This window comes from Apostichopus japonicus, chromosome 13 (genome assembly GCF_037975245.1).
Source record: "Apostichopus japonicus isolate 1M-3 chromosome 13, ASM3797524v1, whole genome shotgun sequence".
NCBI classification, from domain to species: Eukaryota; Metazoa; Echinodermata; class Holothuroidea; order Aspidochirotida; family Stichopodidae; genus Apostichopus; species Apostichopus japonicus.
In genome coordinates this window covers 10,788,626-10,808,227 of record NC_092573.1, presented here as the reverse complement: position 1 = coordinate 10,808,227, position 19,602 = coordinate 10,788,626, and the positions used below count along the sequence as shown (strand labels likewise).

At 37.0% G+C, this 19,602-nt stretch overlaps 1 protein-coding gene across 2 annotated transcripts in view; it reads left to right on the top strand.

The window, feature by feature from the left end:
* Positions 1 to 19,602, top strand: part of LOC139978793 (uncharacterized) — a 33,018-nt gene that overhangs the window by 7,020 nt on the left and 6,396 nt on the right. Inside the window, exons 3-12 of one of the 2 annotated variants that reach the window (XM_071989288.1) lie at positions 516 to 570; positions 7,005 to 7,147; positions 8,630 to 8,981; positions 10,302 to 10,360; positions 11,338 to 11,405; positions 12,369 to 12,409; positions 12,763 to 12,944; positions 13,843 to 13,921; positions 15,430 to 15,531; positions 19,450 to 19,515. In XM_071989288.1, coding sequence (XP_071845389.1) covers positions 516 to 570; positions 7,005 to 7,147; positions 8,630 to 8,981; positions 10,302 to 10,360; positions 11,338 to 11,405; positions 12,369 to 12,409; positions 12,763 to 12,944; positions 13,843 to 13,921; positions 15,430 to 15,531; positions 19,450 to 19,515 — 1,147 coding nt within the window. The remainder of the gene's footprint in view (positions 1 to 515; positions 571 to 7,004; positions 7,148 to 8,629; positions 8,982 to 10,301; positions 10,361 to 11,337; positions 11,406 to 12,368; positions 12,410 to 12,762; positions 12,945 to 13,842; positions 13,922 to 15,429; positions 15,532 to 19,449; positions 19,516 to 19,602) is intronic. The other variant, XM_071989289.1, reaches the window with a different exon arrangement.

Genomic DNA, 19,602 nt, shown 5'->3' with positions numbered 1-19,602 from the left:
TTTGTTAGGTTTATTGAAGAATTTTAGATACTGTTCTGAATGGGGTATTGTACTCCCAGAGAGAAGTGTCTGTTCTCTACAGTACATTGATGTATGGCATATAATATATGATAATATACGATCAATTACAGCAATCTGTGTAGTACAATAATGTATTGATCACTGACTAATGTGTAGTACAATACTACATGTATTACATACTTCTGTGTAGTACAATACTGTATGTATTACAGACTACTATAGTACAAGATTACTGTGTGTATTACAGACTACTGTGCAGTACAATACTTTGTAAAACAGGCCTCCAGTTCTTTTTTTTTTACCTTTTATTGTAAACTTCCAAGACCATTAAAAGTCCACAGTTAACTGTAGACAGTTTGGTCAACTTTGGTGTGTAGTACTTTGTATGGTCTGTTTGATGATACTGTACATTCTGTGATATTCATACAAAGTTTGTCTAATGTTTTGTTCATTGCTTAATGTTTCTTTTTTTTTCTTCTTTTTTGCATTTTTAGAGAGAGCTGAGAATGCAAGTTGAAGATTCAAATGCCACATTAGATAGACAGAAAGGTAAGTGGACATTGTACTGAATCATGTAATTGATCATTGTAACTTAAATCTGATATTCCTGTGAGAAAGAAACTTGTACAGGTCTCATTAGCAAGCATCCTGTTTATAAACAAAACAAGCCCTTTGTGTGCTTTGACGAACAAAACTAATATATATGGATTATTCCTGAGTAAACGAAGCTACTGTTCTCCACCATAGTAATGTGATTGTCGGAGAGCTGTCAAAGACTGAAAGAAATGATTCAAGCCATCATGATAGCTGCTTCGTTTTGTCAGTGTTCATAGAATGGAATGCATTATGGTGTTTGAAAATTAGTGTTGAAATAGTTTCTTGCAACAGCACAATAAAAAGGTGAAACAGATTACTGTGATGGGTGACAGTCAAGGTTACGCATCGCAGTTAACACAGAATTTATCTAATCATAGATATCTCGCAGATAAGTCCTGCTTCAGTTAATCAGAGTGCCACGCATGCATGACAAGCTACAGTATGCATTCAGTGATGTACTAAAGCGGTATTATAACAACAACAATCAACAACAACAATCAATAACAACAACCACAACTGCAACATCCACAACAACCACAACCAACAATAAATGCAACCAACACAATCAACAAACAACCATAATCAACAACAAACAATCAACAACAACAACCAACAATAATCAACAACAACCACAACATCCACAATAATCAACCACAACAACCACAACCAACAATAATCAAACAACAGCAATCATCAACAAAAACAATCAACAACAATCACCACATCAACCACAACATCCACAATAATCAACCACAACAACCATTACCAACAATAATCAACAAACAACCATCATCATCAACAACAACCACCACATCAACCACAACCACAACATCCACAATAATGAACAACAACAATCAATAATCTAGAATCTGGGAACAATTAAGCAAAATGCTATTCAAAATGGTCAAGACTGCTACAGTAGATAACAAGCATTTTGCTACACATGAACTGCTGTACATCTTTACATGTATGAGTGACACAACTCAGAGCCTTCAAAGCTGCTATCACCAAAATTTGAACCCTAAATAATTCCCCGAAAAAGCACGTCTTATTTCAACGGCGACCCACGTAAACCCACTCGGCATCATAAAGAGTTAAACTGTCAGTGTAAAACTCAACGATTGCACCAGAAAAACTGCCATCAGCTGAAACCAACTAAGCTTTCTCTTTTCAAAACAGAGTGATTCTCTTCTCATGAAATAGAATTTAATTCATTTCTCATCGAGGAAAGTGATAGTGAAGGTGTTTGTTTTCGTGGTATGGGAGAAGAGAATAGCAGTAACAATCAGTCATTAGTAGATGGATACTATTTACAGAGTAATCTGATGTGGCCGTAGTCAAAATGTGAAAAATAGAAACTTGATGGAGCTATAAAGGATTATAGGTGGGAAAAGTGAGGAGGTTTCATGTACCATTCACTTGGATGGATCAATTCGGTCTGCTCACTTCCCTTCCATGGGTATGATGAATGAATATTGTTCAGTAAAAAACAAGCAGTTGCATGTTGGCAAGTTTGGAAATGTTTCCTAAATACTGTACATATTAATATCTCTGCCCTCCTATTCGAGAAACATGTCCTAATTTTGCTAGGAGTTTGTGATTTATGGTCGTTAACAACAAAGCAATTCCACGGAATGATGGTGCAGTTGAATAGCCACGGTTGATGGCACATCTGATGGCCACAGAAGAGGCTTTGCATGATAATTAGACTTTGCAGTGGCCTAAACTCTGAACTTGGGGACAATGGCATCTCAAATTTGGCTTTGCTTCACGTTATCACAAATTACCTATAAATTACGTAAACAATGCACATAAAATGAATAGGAGAAAGGTCAATTTCTTTTAGCTTCACAAAATCACAAATAAATAGTTTAAATAATGCAAATATTAAAAAAAAGGACAAGGTTACAGTTTTTTTATTGTTTTATTCATTTTTTTCCCTCTGGAGGACGTGGGATTGGGGGGTGGGGTGGAAATTAACATATTTTGGTTTAAATATAAGCCTTAATGTTAGACCAACAAGCAAGAATACTTTGCAATGTACCTCTCTCTTGAGATAATATGAGGTAATATCAGTTTTGTGATGTTCGGTGAATTTATTTCCGTTCAAAGATGAACATCCTGCAGAAAAGCTAGTAATATGAATTACATGGTTGGACATACAATTTTTTAGTTATATTTTATCATAGGTAGACTACCTCCCCTCCCTCCTTCCTCCCCGTCTCAGAAAAGCCACAGATATGATTACCATATAAACCAAATTTTTCTTTCTTCTCTTGGATTTTTTGTTTCATCCATGTATTAAAAATTTGCAAGCAGGAGCAGGTATGATATCCTCCACATACAAATCTCTTTCACTTTGTTACCCCCCCCCCCCCTACATTCCTAATATGATACTTCTAGCTTTTATATCTTTCTGCTTTAACTCCTGCCTTGTCTCTTCTGCGTTGTCCCATCTGAAGACATTTTACTTTACCTTGAGGAGCAAGGTTGGTTTGTGGTTCACATCAAAGTTATTTAGTGAAATATGTTAAGTACAGACTTAGGCACTTTCCATACAGTATGGGTCTGCTAATATCCTTGTCAGTTACAATCTTTCAAATACATGGTACAGTACAAATCCCTGTGACTTACACCGTACTGTAATGTTGTTACATGTCAATGCAGTTGTAATATACATAATCTCATAGACATGATGTTTAGTTTAGTAGAGTCCTCCATTGGCAAGGGGCAGATCCGGAAGGAAGAAATAGTGGACGTAGCACTAGGGATGGGGGAGGGGGTGGGGGAAAGGGGGGGCATAGTTCTAAAAGATTTCCAAGTTCGTACAGTAGGTAAGTTAGAGGACAGTGCATAAGTAGACTGGAGACAGGTGAGTACCGTCGCTCATAAATCCTCGAAAAACCAGTAAGTTTTGAGGATTGCGTTCACAGAACTCAAGCATGTTTTCAAAAATTAGATGACTTTCGAAAGAGATATAATATTGAGTCTGTGTCTGGAACCTGGAGATTTTACGAAATATTCTTGAGGTAAAAAAAAACCGAGCAACAAAAGCAGTCATTTCCAGGTGATTGCTGTCATATGGAGCTGTGGCCATTATGGCGATTGATTTTGATGCTATGATTGAGATTAATTGTAGCACAATTGATATTGGTGCCGACATTCATTCAGCGCTGCGAGTTATAATTGAGTTTGATGATCTTTAGTGGTCTAATAATAGAATTATATATCAATTTTGTATGACATATGATATTTATACACAGCTCATGAATCAGGATATTAGATTTGAAGACTACTTTATTCTGCCCTCTTCTCTCTTGCACAACCTCATAACCCTGTGATGCAGTCATGCGGCTTCACTGTACCTACTGGGGTGGTAGACACTCATAAAAGGTTGTCAGACTGTGTCAAGATTAAAGATACATCTCAAATGATGAAGACATCAGTGCATCGGTTGTGCAAGTAGAGTTGTCTGCTGCCGAGAGGAACATCTTTAAGAGCAATTATTGTTCTTCAAAATCACATCTGGGGATTCTGGAAGTGTGTCAGATACTTTACTCTTCAAACAGATTGATTCTTCTTTCTTGGGTAGTTCCCGCTCCAATTCGCCCTTCTACCATGTTATACTCTCCCACATTCCTATCCCACCCCATCCCGACCCACTCTGTCCCATCCTTTTTACTAGTTTTACCTGTACTTAGCCAACCTTTGTTGGATTCTTAGTTACTTCATCCCTCCTTTACATTAACCTACTGTAGATAATGTATTCTTTTTTCAATACAGCAATTTCAATGCCACTATTTATCGCTTCCTTCTTCATATATACTGTATGAATTGAGTTACAAGCATACTGTAGCACCACAGTACTAAATGAATATATACTGTCTGTGTTGTATAGTGTACAGTGTATATCACACTTGCTTCAGTCTCAATATAATGTTTCCTGCTATGGATGTCACTGCAGCAGATAATTAACAAAGTCCTCTTCTAATAAAATATATAAATTTTGTTAATCCTTGAAAGTCTGGATTTGTCATACACTATAAAAGTAACATATATTTTGAATTCATTAAAAAAAAGTCTTTAAATCTACATTAATTTGATTTTTATTATTATTAATCAAAATTTCTGAAATATTGATTCAGCTAAACCACCTTGGGAAAAAAACAAACAAAGGTGCAAGGCTTCTGAATCAGAATTTAAATACTTTACATATTTGATAGTGTAGTACGATACTGTAGTTACAACATCTATCTATAGATAAAATGAGACCTTTTTTCAAGTCAAGTTTTTCTTGATGTTTGAATTGTGTTGCATCTGTGGAACAGGTATGGCCTACAGTACAGGCAATTTTTAAATGTTTGCAAAACGCTCATTCGGTGTATGGAGATGCCTGTGTACACATGTATGCACCTGTGTCAATACACATGTGAGGCTTTTAATACAAATTATGGCTTAACTGTAAAACATGTGTAATGAATGCCAAAGTCTGAAAACATTAGTTATAAACATGACTCCAAAAGTAAAGGTTGTAAATTTGCTGAATTTTATCCTTAAGTGCAGGTATCCATCATATCAGGACTGATAGTTTAGTTTAGTTTGTGTCGAAAAGGTTTTGACCTTTGACATGATTCCAAAATGTTCAGACTGTAAGTTTGATGACTAAATGAAAGATCAAGTTTATGATTTCTTAAAGTTAACAGAGCAGACTGGTACAGTACAGTACTGCTCTAGTAACAATAAAGCCAAAAATTCCTTTTCTCATCCCACCCCTGCGAGGCCCATTAATATGATTCCTTCTGTTTCTACGGGTGCCTGCAGATTACTTTAGTTTGTCAATCATCTCAGTTTAGAAACAAGAGAGTTTTACTTTGCAATGCTTTTAGGTTTCTCTTTTCAATCCGACTTTGCTTCAATACCTAAATTTCTTGCTGTCCATTTTAAATGTTACTGTACTGTACTGTATAGCAGCTTTAATAGCAGAACTTAAAAGACAGCCCATCGATGGCTGGTAATGGTGACACAGGAATCCAATTCCTCTATTGTGATCCACAATGTCACTTTTCACACAATCAGTAGATCTTGTGATGACAAATTATAACCTTTGAAACAAACCTCATAGTGTTTGTTGTAATGTTCATCTGTAACTGACTCAATTACAGGAAGTGTGTGGGTTTGTGTGTGAAGGGTTGGGGAGGGGGGGGGGATGGTTGGGGTTTGGAGGCAGTGGTAACTTTGAAATGTTGAAAGAGACAATCTAATATTTATTCCATGTTTACAGGTCTCGGTCCTAATGTCATATTTCAGGGTATTCGTTTAGATAGCTGGAATATCCTTCTCAAGTTTTATCTTTCAACTAAAAGGAAGATAACCAAGGCTGATTTAAATTTTCTACATCATTTCCGGCTGGGTTGTACTGTAGCCTAGTAATTCAAGGTTTTGAAATTCATTGCTTTCCCTTTCAGATTTACTTAGTTCCTCGCTCACAAGTGCCTAGAATGAACTTTTAAACCTTTTAACCCTTTTTATTTCTTGACCTCACCAGTCAATGCCCTCCCTTCTCATTCTACCATCCAAAGTGTTTACACGTTCGTTTCTAGGTGTCAGATTTTATGCTGTTTCAATTGGTTCAGAACTGGTTCAGCTTATGTGCGACTATGCTTCTGAGTTAGCTACTGTTTTGATTTTAGTACTGTACAGTACATACTTCATTTGAAAGTCCAGTTGCAAAATTTACTGACAAAGCTTGAATGATTTTATAATATTACTTTAATTTAACTTAAATCAAACATGGTCACCTACCTTGTGTCCTCACAACAACTTATGTATGTACACTCTCATTTGACTGTGTCCAGAAGACTTGGTTAATCTTTCGGTAACCCCTAACAATTTGGAAGGGAATGGTTTCGTGAGAGGGGGGGGGTAGACCTGAACAGGTGGGTCACCCGGAGAAGACAGTGTGAACAGGTTACTAGGTGCTATAGACATAGTATTCTAAGCAAAAAAGTGCAGTTGTTTAGATGAGACATGTAAGCTAGTTCATCAGTTAGTACTATAAGATATATCCAAACCAGGTTAGCTTTTGGAATTTTCCATTTGTTAATTATATGTCAATCTGGTCACAGTGATCATCGATCTTACCTCCGAATCAGAGGTTGCGCCCATAAAGTCACTTGGCAAGTTTCTCTAACTTCCACTCGACCGAAAAGATTTTTAAATTCCAAACTTCTCTTTCTCTAACTCTTCTCTCAATACATCTAATTTGAGCTTAAACGTGAAGGAAAATGTTTTGATTTGTGAAAATTTTAGTAACAATATATATATATATATACTTAACCCTAATTCCCTGCCCCCTTTTTTTCCCCTTTTTCCCTCTTTCTTTCCAGGTGAATTACAAGCAGTGCTTCTAGAGAAGAAGGATGCCCAGCAGGAGCTGGCTATTAAAGACAACACCATTTACAATTTGGAAAATGTCATGAAGGAGATGGAGGAGAGGTTGTCAGCTGCTGATGATGAGATTAGGAGACTTGTAAGAGCAATGTTCACTCATCATAATATTATTAATATAATGCGTTTTGAACCTCTGGACATACAATCGGCGTCCATAGCCTAGTGGTTAGGGTGTCCGCATATAGGGCAGGACTCAGGCCTGGGTTCGAACCCTGGTGGAGGCTGGAAGTTTTTTCACTGTTCTTGATTTTCCAACTCATTACGATTTCAATTATATATATATATATATATATATATATATGTGCATAGTTTGTAAGACAACTTTCGTTAACCTGTGTCCTAATTTCCCCAAATATGGTAGAGGTACTAGATGATGTGCTTTGTTTTGCCATTCATTTGAATGATTTGATGCAATTTCAACATTAAATGGGCTGTAGCATGTTTAAAATTCCAATAAGTCAGGGGGGATGTTTTAAGGTGACTATTGAGGATTGCCCTGTCCCTCCTCCACACCTCATAGGATGAAACTGTGAAAGGTTCTGTGATTTCTTTTGTAGTTAGAATGTAAACATTAAAAACTTTTAGTAGCATTATCTATCTCCATCACTAATAACATGGAAAAATTCTGTCCTGCGCATTCTGTCCCTCGTGTTTCTTTTTTTCCGCAAAGGTGTTTAATATCTCAACTTATCAATGAGAATTTTTAAACACCATTTAATTAATTTGACAAGGGGGTTTGAACTTGTTATAAATATTGGAAATGGCAACTTTTGATAAAAATATGACAAATGTATAACGTGCATGTAAACTCACATGTTTGGATTCTGTTCCTCGTGCCAATGAGTTTTCATAGCCATAATAACATGCCACATCTTAATTATATTTTGATTCTATCATTTTGTTGTAGATGCATATTTTTATTGAATCAAGTACTTAAGATAAATTATTTTACAACATTTAAGCAAACACAATTGAAAATTCCGTCCTTCGTCTAAACAGAGGTTTTGGCTTTGACCCAAAAGTGTTGTACAAATACAACCATAACGAGTGTGAAAAGGTTTTCAGAATTTGACCTGTGTTGACCCCACTGACCTTTGACCTCAATCAATTTCAAAATCACAAATGTGCTGCCAAATGGGGATGTACATTCCAGGTATTTAGTTTAACAATATCTAATGTTAATCCATGGTTTAAAGATCCTAATAATGCAACAAAAACATATTGTTTTCAATTTTTCATTAACTTCATGTAAACAACAGAACATACTTAGATGACGTTCAATACCATTTTGTCCTTCACAAATTTTGAATCAGTTGAAAACATGTTATTTTGGGCCATGTAGAAGTCTTACGTTTGTCTACTGTATTATAAAAGTTTGTGTCGTATCTGAGGAACTGACCTTTGGGTTTAGATTAAGTAATCCAGCCATTTCATTTCAGAAGCCTCAGATGTTTAATTAATGTCATTTCTCAAAAATCAAAAGTGTCATTTCTAGATCTTGGTTTCATTTTAAAACTTGAACAGTAATGACTTGAATTTTACTCGATTTTATATCTCACAGCAATTCCAAGTCCAGCAGCCGCAACAGAGGCGGCAGCCATTTAACGCTATTCCACCCCAGAGGGATGTGAATGGTCAACCACCCATCCAGTTTCAGCCACAACAGCCAGCTCTTTCTGGCTATCAACAACAACAACAACAACAACAACAACAACAACCAGGACAACAACAACAAATGCTCATCCCCGGTCAGGAGAAGGCTGCCGAATTGCCGTCTAATAAATTTGCAGTACCCAATATTCCTCAAGTCCAAAATCTCTACCTACGGAACCAGGAACAGATGAAATTTCCTGAATTTAACCCTAATGCGCAGCTGGATCGTGGAGTTGGCGTCAAGTTACCAAACATACCTGGTAATGTATTATGACAGTGTTTATTAATATACAAGGAATTATAGATTATGAGATGGCTCCAATTTACATTAGTAAAGTTCTGTGAAATGTTGACATGCACATGTTTGGTGTGAAGAGCATCTTGTGTTGACGTCATTATTGTGGTACATTTTGTCGTGAATGTTTACACGAGAGAAGGCATCTCAGCAGCTCTTCTCATGTAATCATATTCTCCGGCAGTAACATTTATCACGAGTGCCCCACTAAATTTACTTGGTTCCTTGCTTACCTGTCTCCCCGCAACCTTAGCACCTCCTACCGTGCCTAGAATGAACTGGTAACCTTTTAACACTGTGTGCCCTCTATGACCGGCTCCTTCTGTCAATGACCTTCCTTTCCATTCTACCATCCAAAGTGTCTGGATCGTTAAATTTTTCGAGTGGATTTTTCCCTTCGAATTTTGTCAGGTTGCGGTTACCTAGGATTGGAGATTTTTCCATCTACTGGTATAGAGCAGACAAAATTCGAAGGGAAAAATCCACTCGAATCCTTTTCTTGCAATAGGGAGGGTTTTTTGGGCTGTTTTGTGGAGGTCCCCTGTTGCTGTCCTTTAATGTACTGTTCATATAACACTTGACCAATCAACTTTTAAATTAAACCAAAATTCATGCGATTAATACTGGACAATCTGTCAGGGAAACTAACTGTACAGAACCGATTGGAATTATTCATTAAACAGTCTAGGAAGGTAAGTTTTAATTCTAGGCTCAATTGCAAACTCTGTTATGAGATATACCCGAGCAGGTCCTGTAAAATATTCTAAACAAACTAAAGAAAAACTGATGTATAAATTCTGTTTCGATCACGGTATCTTTCATTTGCTGGAAAAAAAAAATGTTATCAATGTCTTTCAGTATCAAGTCGGCACCTTCATGTACATAAATACGTAACTAGGCTTAAGTTAAAGACCGTTACTTCCGCTTTTGTTCCAAAAAAAATGTTCCTCGGTTATGGATTAGCTTCATTTTCTTTCCCTTTCTGTTAAGTGTTTTTTCATTTTACCCTTATTCTTTTGTGTTACCTCTTGTTTATATTTCTGTATTTGTTGCTCTCAATTCTGTAAAGATGAGCTTCCGGCTCATCTGGCGTCTTCCTCATCTGTCGTAAAGGATCTGGTATCCTCCGCCCTTCTCCCAGTTTTGTGTAGATACTGAATTGAACTATCATATTATATTATATTGTAAACTCATATTTATTAATTATGCAGACCTGTCAATTTTTCCCACTGCTTATGTAAACTTTCTTGATATATTTTTTATGTCTGAAAACTTTTCTCAACAGATGATCAGCCACAAATAGTGCAAAATAATCAAGGTGATGACACATTGGTGAATGTCAGGGTGAGTATCTTTAATTTGTGTTTGAGGTCACCAGGTCAGTTCCTAGTGCTACTTTGGAGTAGATAAAGGGCATTGGCAGTTGAGGCAATGATACCTAGCAGGTGGGAGCTTGTAGGTTTGAGCTCTGGTTGGGTTAAGTATGGTGGGTTGTTTCTCTTCTAGGATAAATCCACTGTTTTACCATCTGAAGTGGTGTTCCTTATTGGTTGCAAAAGCCAAAAGGATCTAAAGTTTGTAAACTGGATTAGCGACTTGGTGATAAGTGTTCAAGCCATTCAACGTCTCCCTCATGGATAATATAACCACCTGTAGATTAAATCATTAACTCATCATTAACCAATGAACATTCAGCCCGGGGAAAACAATAAACAGTGAGAAGAGACAATAGGTTACAAAAGAAGAAAATTTGTCTGATGTTGAAGTAGATTGCTTCTGTCTGTCAATAGTTTGTAATTCATGATTTATAGTCAAACAACATAATATATACTAGTGAGCTTCCTCCCCAGTACTGTGCCTTATCAACATGTACCCATGCAGACACTGTGTGAGTACAGTAATCAATAGGTGTTCATTGAATAGCTTGACTAGTGTAAACAAATGCTTTTCAACCTCTCTGTGTGTGTGTTTTGCTATTGACATACTTATTATCCTTTTCCCCTTCAACAAACACAGGCCACACCATACTTAAACAGATTTAAACTGGTATATGCATGTTGTGCCAGATACGTTGTAGTTAGTTGTGATCTGACTTTATCAGTGCTTACTTTCAGAATCACTGGCTTTGCGTCCAGTCTGTTTCTGTTTTTGGGGTCAGCATTAAATGTGGTTTTTTTTTGCTGGGAATGATGAACAGTCAGGAGAGTTTTTAAAAAAAAAAAATTCAAGTGTATTAAATATTAAAGCAGTTGCATGTGTCTTTTTTTTAGTTTAGAAATTTTGTGTTGTGATTTAAAATCATCTGTTTTCAATTTTTCTAGATCGAAGACAATCCAGTGGAAGGAAATAACCTGCCATTTGATAATAACCAGCCAGGCGATGATAAAATGTAAGACATTGTTTTATCAAAATTAAACAAAACTATTGTCCAAAAAAACAAAACAAAACCAACAACAAACGTAAGTAGGAAAGTTTTGAGCAAAATGTTGTAAGGTCGAAGAAACTCATAGCTACATGGGATTCATAGCAGTTACTGCAGGAACTTTAACACCACCATCTGATCTTACGAAACTATTGAATTGAAAACCTGGTTTATGTCAATTTTCACCAAAATTCTTGTAATGCCTTTCGAGGCTCTCTCCTCATTTGTCCAAACTGTCACAATTTAGGCAGCTGGTGAGTTAAATGCTGCAAAAGGTCAGGCCCTGGGAGAAAATTGTCAAGCAACCCACCACCTCTGCATTATTCGTTAATTCGTGTATTGTGGAAATAAAGAATGAATCATTCTTCATCCTATAATTTCCCTGATTCCGGTACAAACATGTAATGAATCCACAAAATCACAGAGTATGTGTTCAAACATATTTGATGGGTTAGAGAAATAATGCTACAAACGTGTCACTGCTAGGGACATGGTGAGGCGGTGGGGGAGGGGGTTGGGATGGTTGGGGGAGGGGGTTGGGATGGTGTTGAGGGGGCCGGTCTGAAGTCATACATAGTTTTCATATCATGCGTCAAATTATCATCGTTCTACCGGAATGTCGTGAAGGATTCCATCTTTCACCATACTTTGTGATGTTAATTTTCTCGATGGTGATGGTGTTAACTCTCGCTGTTATCTAAAGATGTCACTATGCAAAATTAGTTATGGCCTGCATACACCAGCTTTGAAAGTTTTACAGACCTAAGCAAAGCAAACCATGAAGTCAACTAAATTCAGCAAATTGAAAAAGCTGTTTCATTTGCTATAAAATAATAAAAAAAAAAAAAAAAAAAAAGTCACTGCAGTTAAGGAGTAATGAAATGAAGAGATATTATCTTTTGCTTGCTTTATAATTTAACTCTATTACAGACAACCAGATCAAGAGGCAATCCAGGAAGGACTTAACAAAGGTAAACAAGTGAAATCAATTCAATAGATTGATCGATTGATTTAGTGAATATATGGTCTGTAGATTCATCCATACACCACAGCAGAGATGTTAATGTGAACATTTTGTAGATGTTTTGCAGCTGTTCAGTTCACCCTGATCTAAATGAATGATCACCTTTTCTTCCCTACAACAAGTTTTCTTTCTCGATATGTAACGAAATGGAAATGGTAAATTTGTGTCACTATCCCCCAATGTTTGAAGAAGTTGGATGTTCCAGGTTACACAAGCTTCCGGATGACTATCTGTCTGTCTGTCTGTCTATCCTAGCTTCATTTTGTTGTTTCTAATTTTTGGTCTGTCCTACCTAATTAGATCCAGGTATGGTCAACCAGCTAGAAGATGAGGAAAACAGGAACGGAGATGACACAGTGCTCCTGGGAGAAGGAGACAAAGAGAATGAAGATGCGATCGACAGAGAGGGTTTTGGTCAAGACGAGAGCAACCAGGACCAACAGGTTGATAACCACCCTGGAAATGACGGCCTTAATAATATGGTAAGAGCCCCTGTCAGCGTTTAAGTTGCAGTTGCCATGGTAATGTGATAGTCATCATGAAGATGCCTTTAGCAATATGCTGAGGCCCTCCCTCCTTCATGTCAGTGTTAGTCACAGTTGCTGTGGTAACTGTATAGTTTATCTGTGAAGATGCTCTAAATCATGTGGTGAAGGCCCTCGATTGGCTGTAGTTCGGCTGCAGTTTGTAACAGTTGACTCGACAATTTTTTTGATGATCATGAATACGATTTTTGCAATATGTAAAGCTTTGTTGCTACATCATTCCGTGAGTTGCAGTTGCCATGGTAACATGATAGGCATTCATGAAGATGCTATCAGCAGTATGATAAGGTGCTCTTCATGAAGCCTGTTTGCCACATCTGCTGCGTGGTAACTTCGTAGTTATTCGTAAAGACGATCGGCATCGTGGTACGGCTTTCCTTCAGCATTGGTCTCTCCTAGTTACTACCATTAACTTGATAGAAGAAAACAGCAACGGTCGTGTCAGTAATAACGAAGAGTAAATCAGTTTTTGGAGTAGTTGAACAATGATAAATGGAGCACGTGTCTGTTGATTAATGAGGACAGAATACAAACAGCGTTATAAATTAACAATAAACACCGGACGTCAAAATCAACTTTTGAGGCGGAGAAACGTGCCGAAATGCAATAGCGAAACTTCACCAATGTATGGAGAGGCTCAATATAATACTGAGAATTTTTGGAGGCGCCAAACATACATAATATTAAACTTTACTTGACCTCCAGGTGATGATATCATGATGCCCACATGCTGGGATATGATCCACAAAATATTTGTTTGTTAGCTTTTGCTTCTTCTGATTAATTATGTAAAACCATGATAACCGTTAAATCTGGATTATTTCACTAATTTCAGGATAGCGAGTCCGGTGGTCCAGAAGACAAGGATAACCCAGACGGTGGAATTGAGGATGGTCAGCCTTCTGTAGGAGAAGGTATGTTTGGTTCAGGATACATAGATAAATTTATCTTCCCCCATCCTTTTCCACCACCCCCCTCTTGCCTCCAACCCTCATCCCCACTCCTCTTTGTTTTTACTTCGTTGAACGATTACCATGACTTTTTTCACAGACCAGACATTCCAAATGTCAAATTCAATGTCGATAAAGTTTTAAGGCTATATTATTTAATTTCGTTTTAAAGTAAGCATGTCTGTCTTACTTGTCGATAGGAAATATTCTGGTTGCAAGTGACTATGTGTAGACCTCATGCCCTAGCTTCCTTAACCAGGTGACCCTTCTAGCCCCCTTACTTTTCCTATTGCCCTCATCTGTTCTAGCAATGTTATCGTTCCTGTTTGTTAATCAGTAATCGGTTCGATTATTGATTAAATTTTGATCTGGTAAAGCTGCTAACCTATCTGTTTGTTAGTACCTGATTCTGTATGGAGTCATCCCAGGAAGGGTCATGATTCTTTTGTTTTTACTCGTATCGTTCATTATTTCCTATATTTTGACTAATTTGAATCTCCAGTCAACTTAAAATTGATTTAATATATGTGAACTTCATGTATATGATATGCTCTATGGGAAACTGCCTTTTTAGTGTATTCAAATTTTCTTCCCTCATTATATGGATTTTGCATCACTCTTTTACTTTTGTTTATGAGAAAATTACTGTATTATGAGAAAACTGGCAACATAATTTGTTTTTTTGCTATGTGGGTAACTACTATGTTAGAATAATGATCACCTTGTCATGGTATTGTGTGGGTAACTGCTATGTTTGGATAATGATCATCTTGTCATGGTTAGGTGTTGGTAAATGCTATGTTAGGATAAAGATAACCTAGTCATGGTTAGGTGTTGGTGAAGCTATGTTAGGGTAAAGATAACCTAGTCATAGTTAGGTGTGGATAACTACTATGTTAGGATAATGATCACCTTGTCATGGTTAAGTGTTGGTAACTGCTATGTTCAAATAATGATCATCTTGTCATGGTTAGGTGTGGGTAACTGCTATGTTCAGATAATGAACATCTTGTCATGGTTAGGTGTTGGTAACTGCTATGTTTGGAAAATAATCACCTTGTCATGGTTAGGTGTTGGTAACTGCTATGTTAGGATAAAGATAACCTAGTCATGGTTAGGTGTTGGGTAACTTTGCTATGAACCATTTGTCTTTTTATTTTTAGAGAGGAGGTTGATAATGTTTGCATTGGTTGATCATTTGCTTGGTCTTGATACTGATTTTCAGAAATAGAAGCTGTCCCACCCCCCTCCCCCCCCCTTACACTTCCAACAATGTATTTTGTGTCTTCGATAACATTGTGTATTATTTTCGTGGTGGAAGGCACTATCCCCCTCCCCATTTCCTCACACCAAAGACAAAACAGCCCTCACATATCAAAAAGTCCCCCGGTGAAACCAATACCCCCCCTCCTCCCGAAGTCCTTTGTCATATTAGTTCAAGAATCTTTTAACCTGCTCTATCCTGTGTGCAGATGATGATAACATGGAGCTATTCAGAGACGGGCTGGACGATGACGATGATGAAAACGATGTTGGGTTTCACAGGAATGGTTCAGAATCTGATAGTGATTATGGTACACACACAGCCCTGTAATTTGAGCTTGTTTGTTGTAGTCGAATCAGATGGTCATGACAGACTCTGACAGCATAACTCTCTCTTGTTTATTCCTTACTTAATAATTTGAAGAAAGGAATGAACAAGATGGGGGAGGGGGGGGGGGGGGAACAAGGCAAAAGAGGAAAACCCTGCAGTGCAACTCTCTATTCTATATAGAAAAATAAGGCATCTGACAATATCATCTGGTACTGTAGCACACCAAAATGGCAGCAACTCTCTATTCTATATGCACTCTCTTGTCTATAATTTTGGAGAAGGACAAGCAGAAAATAAAAAAGTCTCTATAAATTTGTCTATTTTCACAAATAGGTCTTCCTTTGAAACCTGTGTTTTGTTGTTAAATCTGTCATAGTCTGGTGGTGTAGTACTCTATCTTCTTGAAAAGAAAAATAAGGCTTCTGGCAACATCATCTGGTACTGTAGCACACCAAAAAGGCAGCAACTCTCTATTCTATATGCTCTCTCTTGTCTTTAATTTTGAAGAAGGACAAGCAGAAAATAAAAAAAAGTCTCTATAAATTTGTCGCTTTTTCACAAATAGGTCTTCCTTTGAAACCTGTGTTTTGTTGTTAAATCTGTCGTAGTCTGGTGGTGTAGTACTCTATCTTCTTGAAAAGAAAAATAAGGCATCTGGTACTGTAGAGCACCAAAATGGCAGCAAGAAGAAATTGAATTAATACATTCCAAAAAATTGTGGGCCTGACAAATTTCTGTATTGAAATAAAACAGTTAAATATCCGAGGAAAGTTGCAGCAGCCAAATGGCCGAATCTATATAGAGGTTGCCGAAAGAAAAAAAGGAGGTAAAACGTTTCTAAAAATGTAATACAAGATTTGACTTTGACCGGAATTTGTCAAGACATTGCCGTGTGCTTGTTGAGTAGTGCTAGGTATTAAAGACGACAGAGGTTCTAGAATCATCTCTGAAAATATAAAAAAAGGCAACCTCCAATGAGAAAACTGCGAGGTTGATATCTGCTTAGCTGTCATGACCATGGTAGCACTAACCCCCAACCCAGCTTCTGGTCACCGTATTTTAGTTTGCAGTGTATCGCACTTCACCCTCGGGCACACTACCTTTCCAGTAATTTGCAGATATATGTGTGTTGCACAATATTAATATAACACTGCTTTCACAGAATGTAGCATGTCAACGTCCGTTTGTTTTTTCAACACAGTGTGTACCGTTTTGCATGTAGGCCTTTGTATCGTTACAGGCATCACTAATGAACTAACCAGAAGAGTATGTAGTACACACTACGGGGATCCCAGCTACTGTCTAAACTTGTAGTCAAGAGAAAATGTGTAGCCATGGAAACCTTTTACCTTCTTATATTCTTGTGTGTTAGTTGAAGTAATTCTGAATGATGTATGTGACTGGTGAGACAGGGGGGGGGGTGGGGTAGGCACGGATGGGAAGTACACTGTTCACTGCAATAAATTTAATTATGTATACACCCCCACCCCCCCCTCAAAAAAAAATTGCCTGCCAGCTTGCACAGGGTTCCTGATAAATGTTTAGATGCAAAAAGCTGAAAGTTTGGCCGACATTGCATGAAATAACGCCTGCTGTTCAGTGTGTAAGAATATACATGCAGTGTTTTGATTACATACACATACATGTATAAATAGCGACAGGCAATTTTCTTTAAAGGGTTGGCATGTATCTGGTAGAAGAAAACATTTTTGCTTGTGTGAAATATAAGGCAAGGTAAACCACTTCACTGGATGGCTCTGTAAATAAACTCATGTTTGGATTTTAGTAAAGTTGATCTGCTTTCCATAAAAATTGAATTGTTTTATCATTTAATATCAAACAAAATTGTATGTATTACACAAAAAAAAAAAAACAAACAAAAAACATGCCTCTGTTTTCAGTTGTGAAATATTCTGCAATTTACATCAGTAGCCAAACAGAATTAGTTTTTACAAACTATCATTTGTAATACTCAACCATTTCCTGTAGTCAACCTGTTCTCCTGGTGCATCTTCTCTTCCCCTACCCCTACCCCAACCCCCACCCCCAGTATATGACTTGGTGAGTTTTGACTTGTTTTATGTCAAAGAGATAACAGCAGTCAGCAAACTACATTCAAACTCTCACATTATCAAGTGACTTGATTCTATTCTTCCATAATTATTCTGTTTTCATATTGTAATTAACATTTAAAGGTTGTGTTCTAATGTCTGATTTATCCCTCACAGAGTAACCCTTTGCCACCGAGCCTAACCTCTGTTATTTTCCAGTTTACGTATCTGATGTATCTCCTACTACCGCTTCTTATTTTACATTCAAAGTCTCACATTATCAAGTGACGCTACGAGGAAACGTGACTTGATTCTATTCTTCCTTAACTATTCTGTTTTCATATTGTAATCAGCATTTAAAGGTTTTGGTCTAATTTGTAGATACCTTCTGTGTAGTTGATTTACCCCTCACAGTAACCCTTTACCCCTCACAGTAACCCTTTACCCACCAACCCTAACCTCTGTTAATTTCCAGTTTACGTATCTGATGTATGTCTTACTACCGCTTATTATTTTTAATATATTTACGTAATTGTTACCTGTGTGACCTTCCTATTAACTAATTAAATTCTGATTAATTAATAAACGATAGCTTTGGTGTCGGTATGGCACAAATGAGGTTTGTGTAAAATAATTGGTATACCTGAAAAGTTATATTTATGATGATTTAAAACCGTACAGGCTGTCTGTTTGATGATTAGTTCATCGTACTGTTCAGGTATTCGATAAATAGTAAAACCTTATCAAGTTATGTGTTTAATGATCAGAAAACCATATGGGGGTTTTGTGCTTGATGAATCTTAACCCTTACAGGTTATGTCTTTGATGACTAGTGACCCTTACGAGGTATGTGTTTGATGACTAGTTAACCTTACAGGTTCTTTGATTGCAAGTGAACCTTACAGGTTATATGTTTTATGACTAGTGAATCTTACAGGTTGTTTGATTGCAAGTGAACCTTACATGTTATGTTTGATGGCTAGCAAACCTTACAGGTTATATTTGATTGTGAGTGAACCTAACAGGTTATATGTTTTATGACTAGTGAACCTTACAGGTTATGTTTGATGGCTAGCGAACCTTACAGGTTATATTTGATTGCGAGTGAACCTAACAGGTTATATGTTCGATGACTAGTGAACCTTACAGGCTATATATTTGATGACTAGTGAACCTAACAGGTTATATATTCAATGACTAGTGAACCTTACAGGTTATGTGTTTGGTGTCCTTTAAGCCATAAAATGTTGTGCTATTGATCAATATATAGTAGAGCGTCTTCTGTGGAATAAATCAATCAATCCGTATCAATGACTCAACAATGTTTAGAATGTTGCTCTCAGAAGGTTTGCATCATGCACAAATCTGCAGGCAGTTGCACAGTTTCCATGACTACACCCATGGGATAATGATTTTGATATGGTTTGGTGAATTTTGTGTAGACTGCATTCTTGGGGTATGTCTAGGCTGTTAGGGAAGAACACTGTGTACTTTATATACAACCAACCAACCAATCCAGATTATTATGATTATTTATTTATTTATTTATTTGTTAAAAGTATTAATGGTAGGTATGTTAATCTCATTCTTCTACTCAGAGAACTTTAATTAACCACCTGCACACTTACCCATGATGCTTTGGGTGGTACGTCCAATCAGACCAACAACAGCACACAACGGGCAATACAAATAGTTAAACTGATATACATTTAGTCACTGAACTACATGTAAGGTGATATTTAAGGATGGGCTTATAATATATGGGTTATTCTCCCAATATCTCAATTTCTTTGTTTTATTTACACGATTGTTAATCAGTGACTTTTTTCCCTCCTCTTTTAATACAGAAGACTTTGACAAAGATGAAATACATAAGGAAGGAGGCGTACTACAGGTTCCACCCGCAATTCAAGGTATTTGATAGCATCATAGTAAAAAAGAAATCACATCCGTCACCATGGTTTCAGTAAAGTGTTTTTTGATAGAAATTAAAACACACT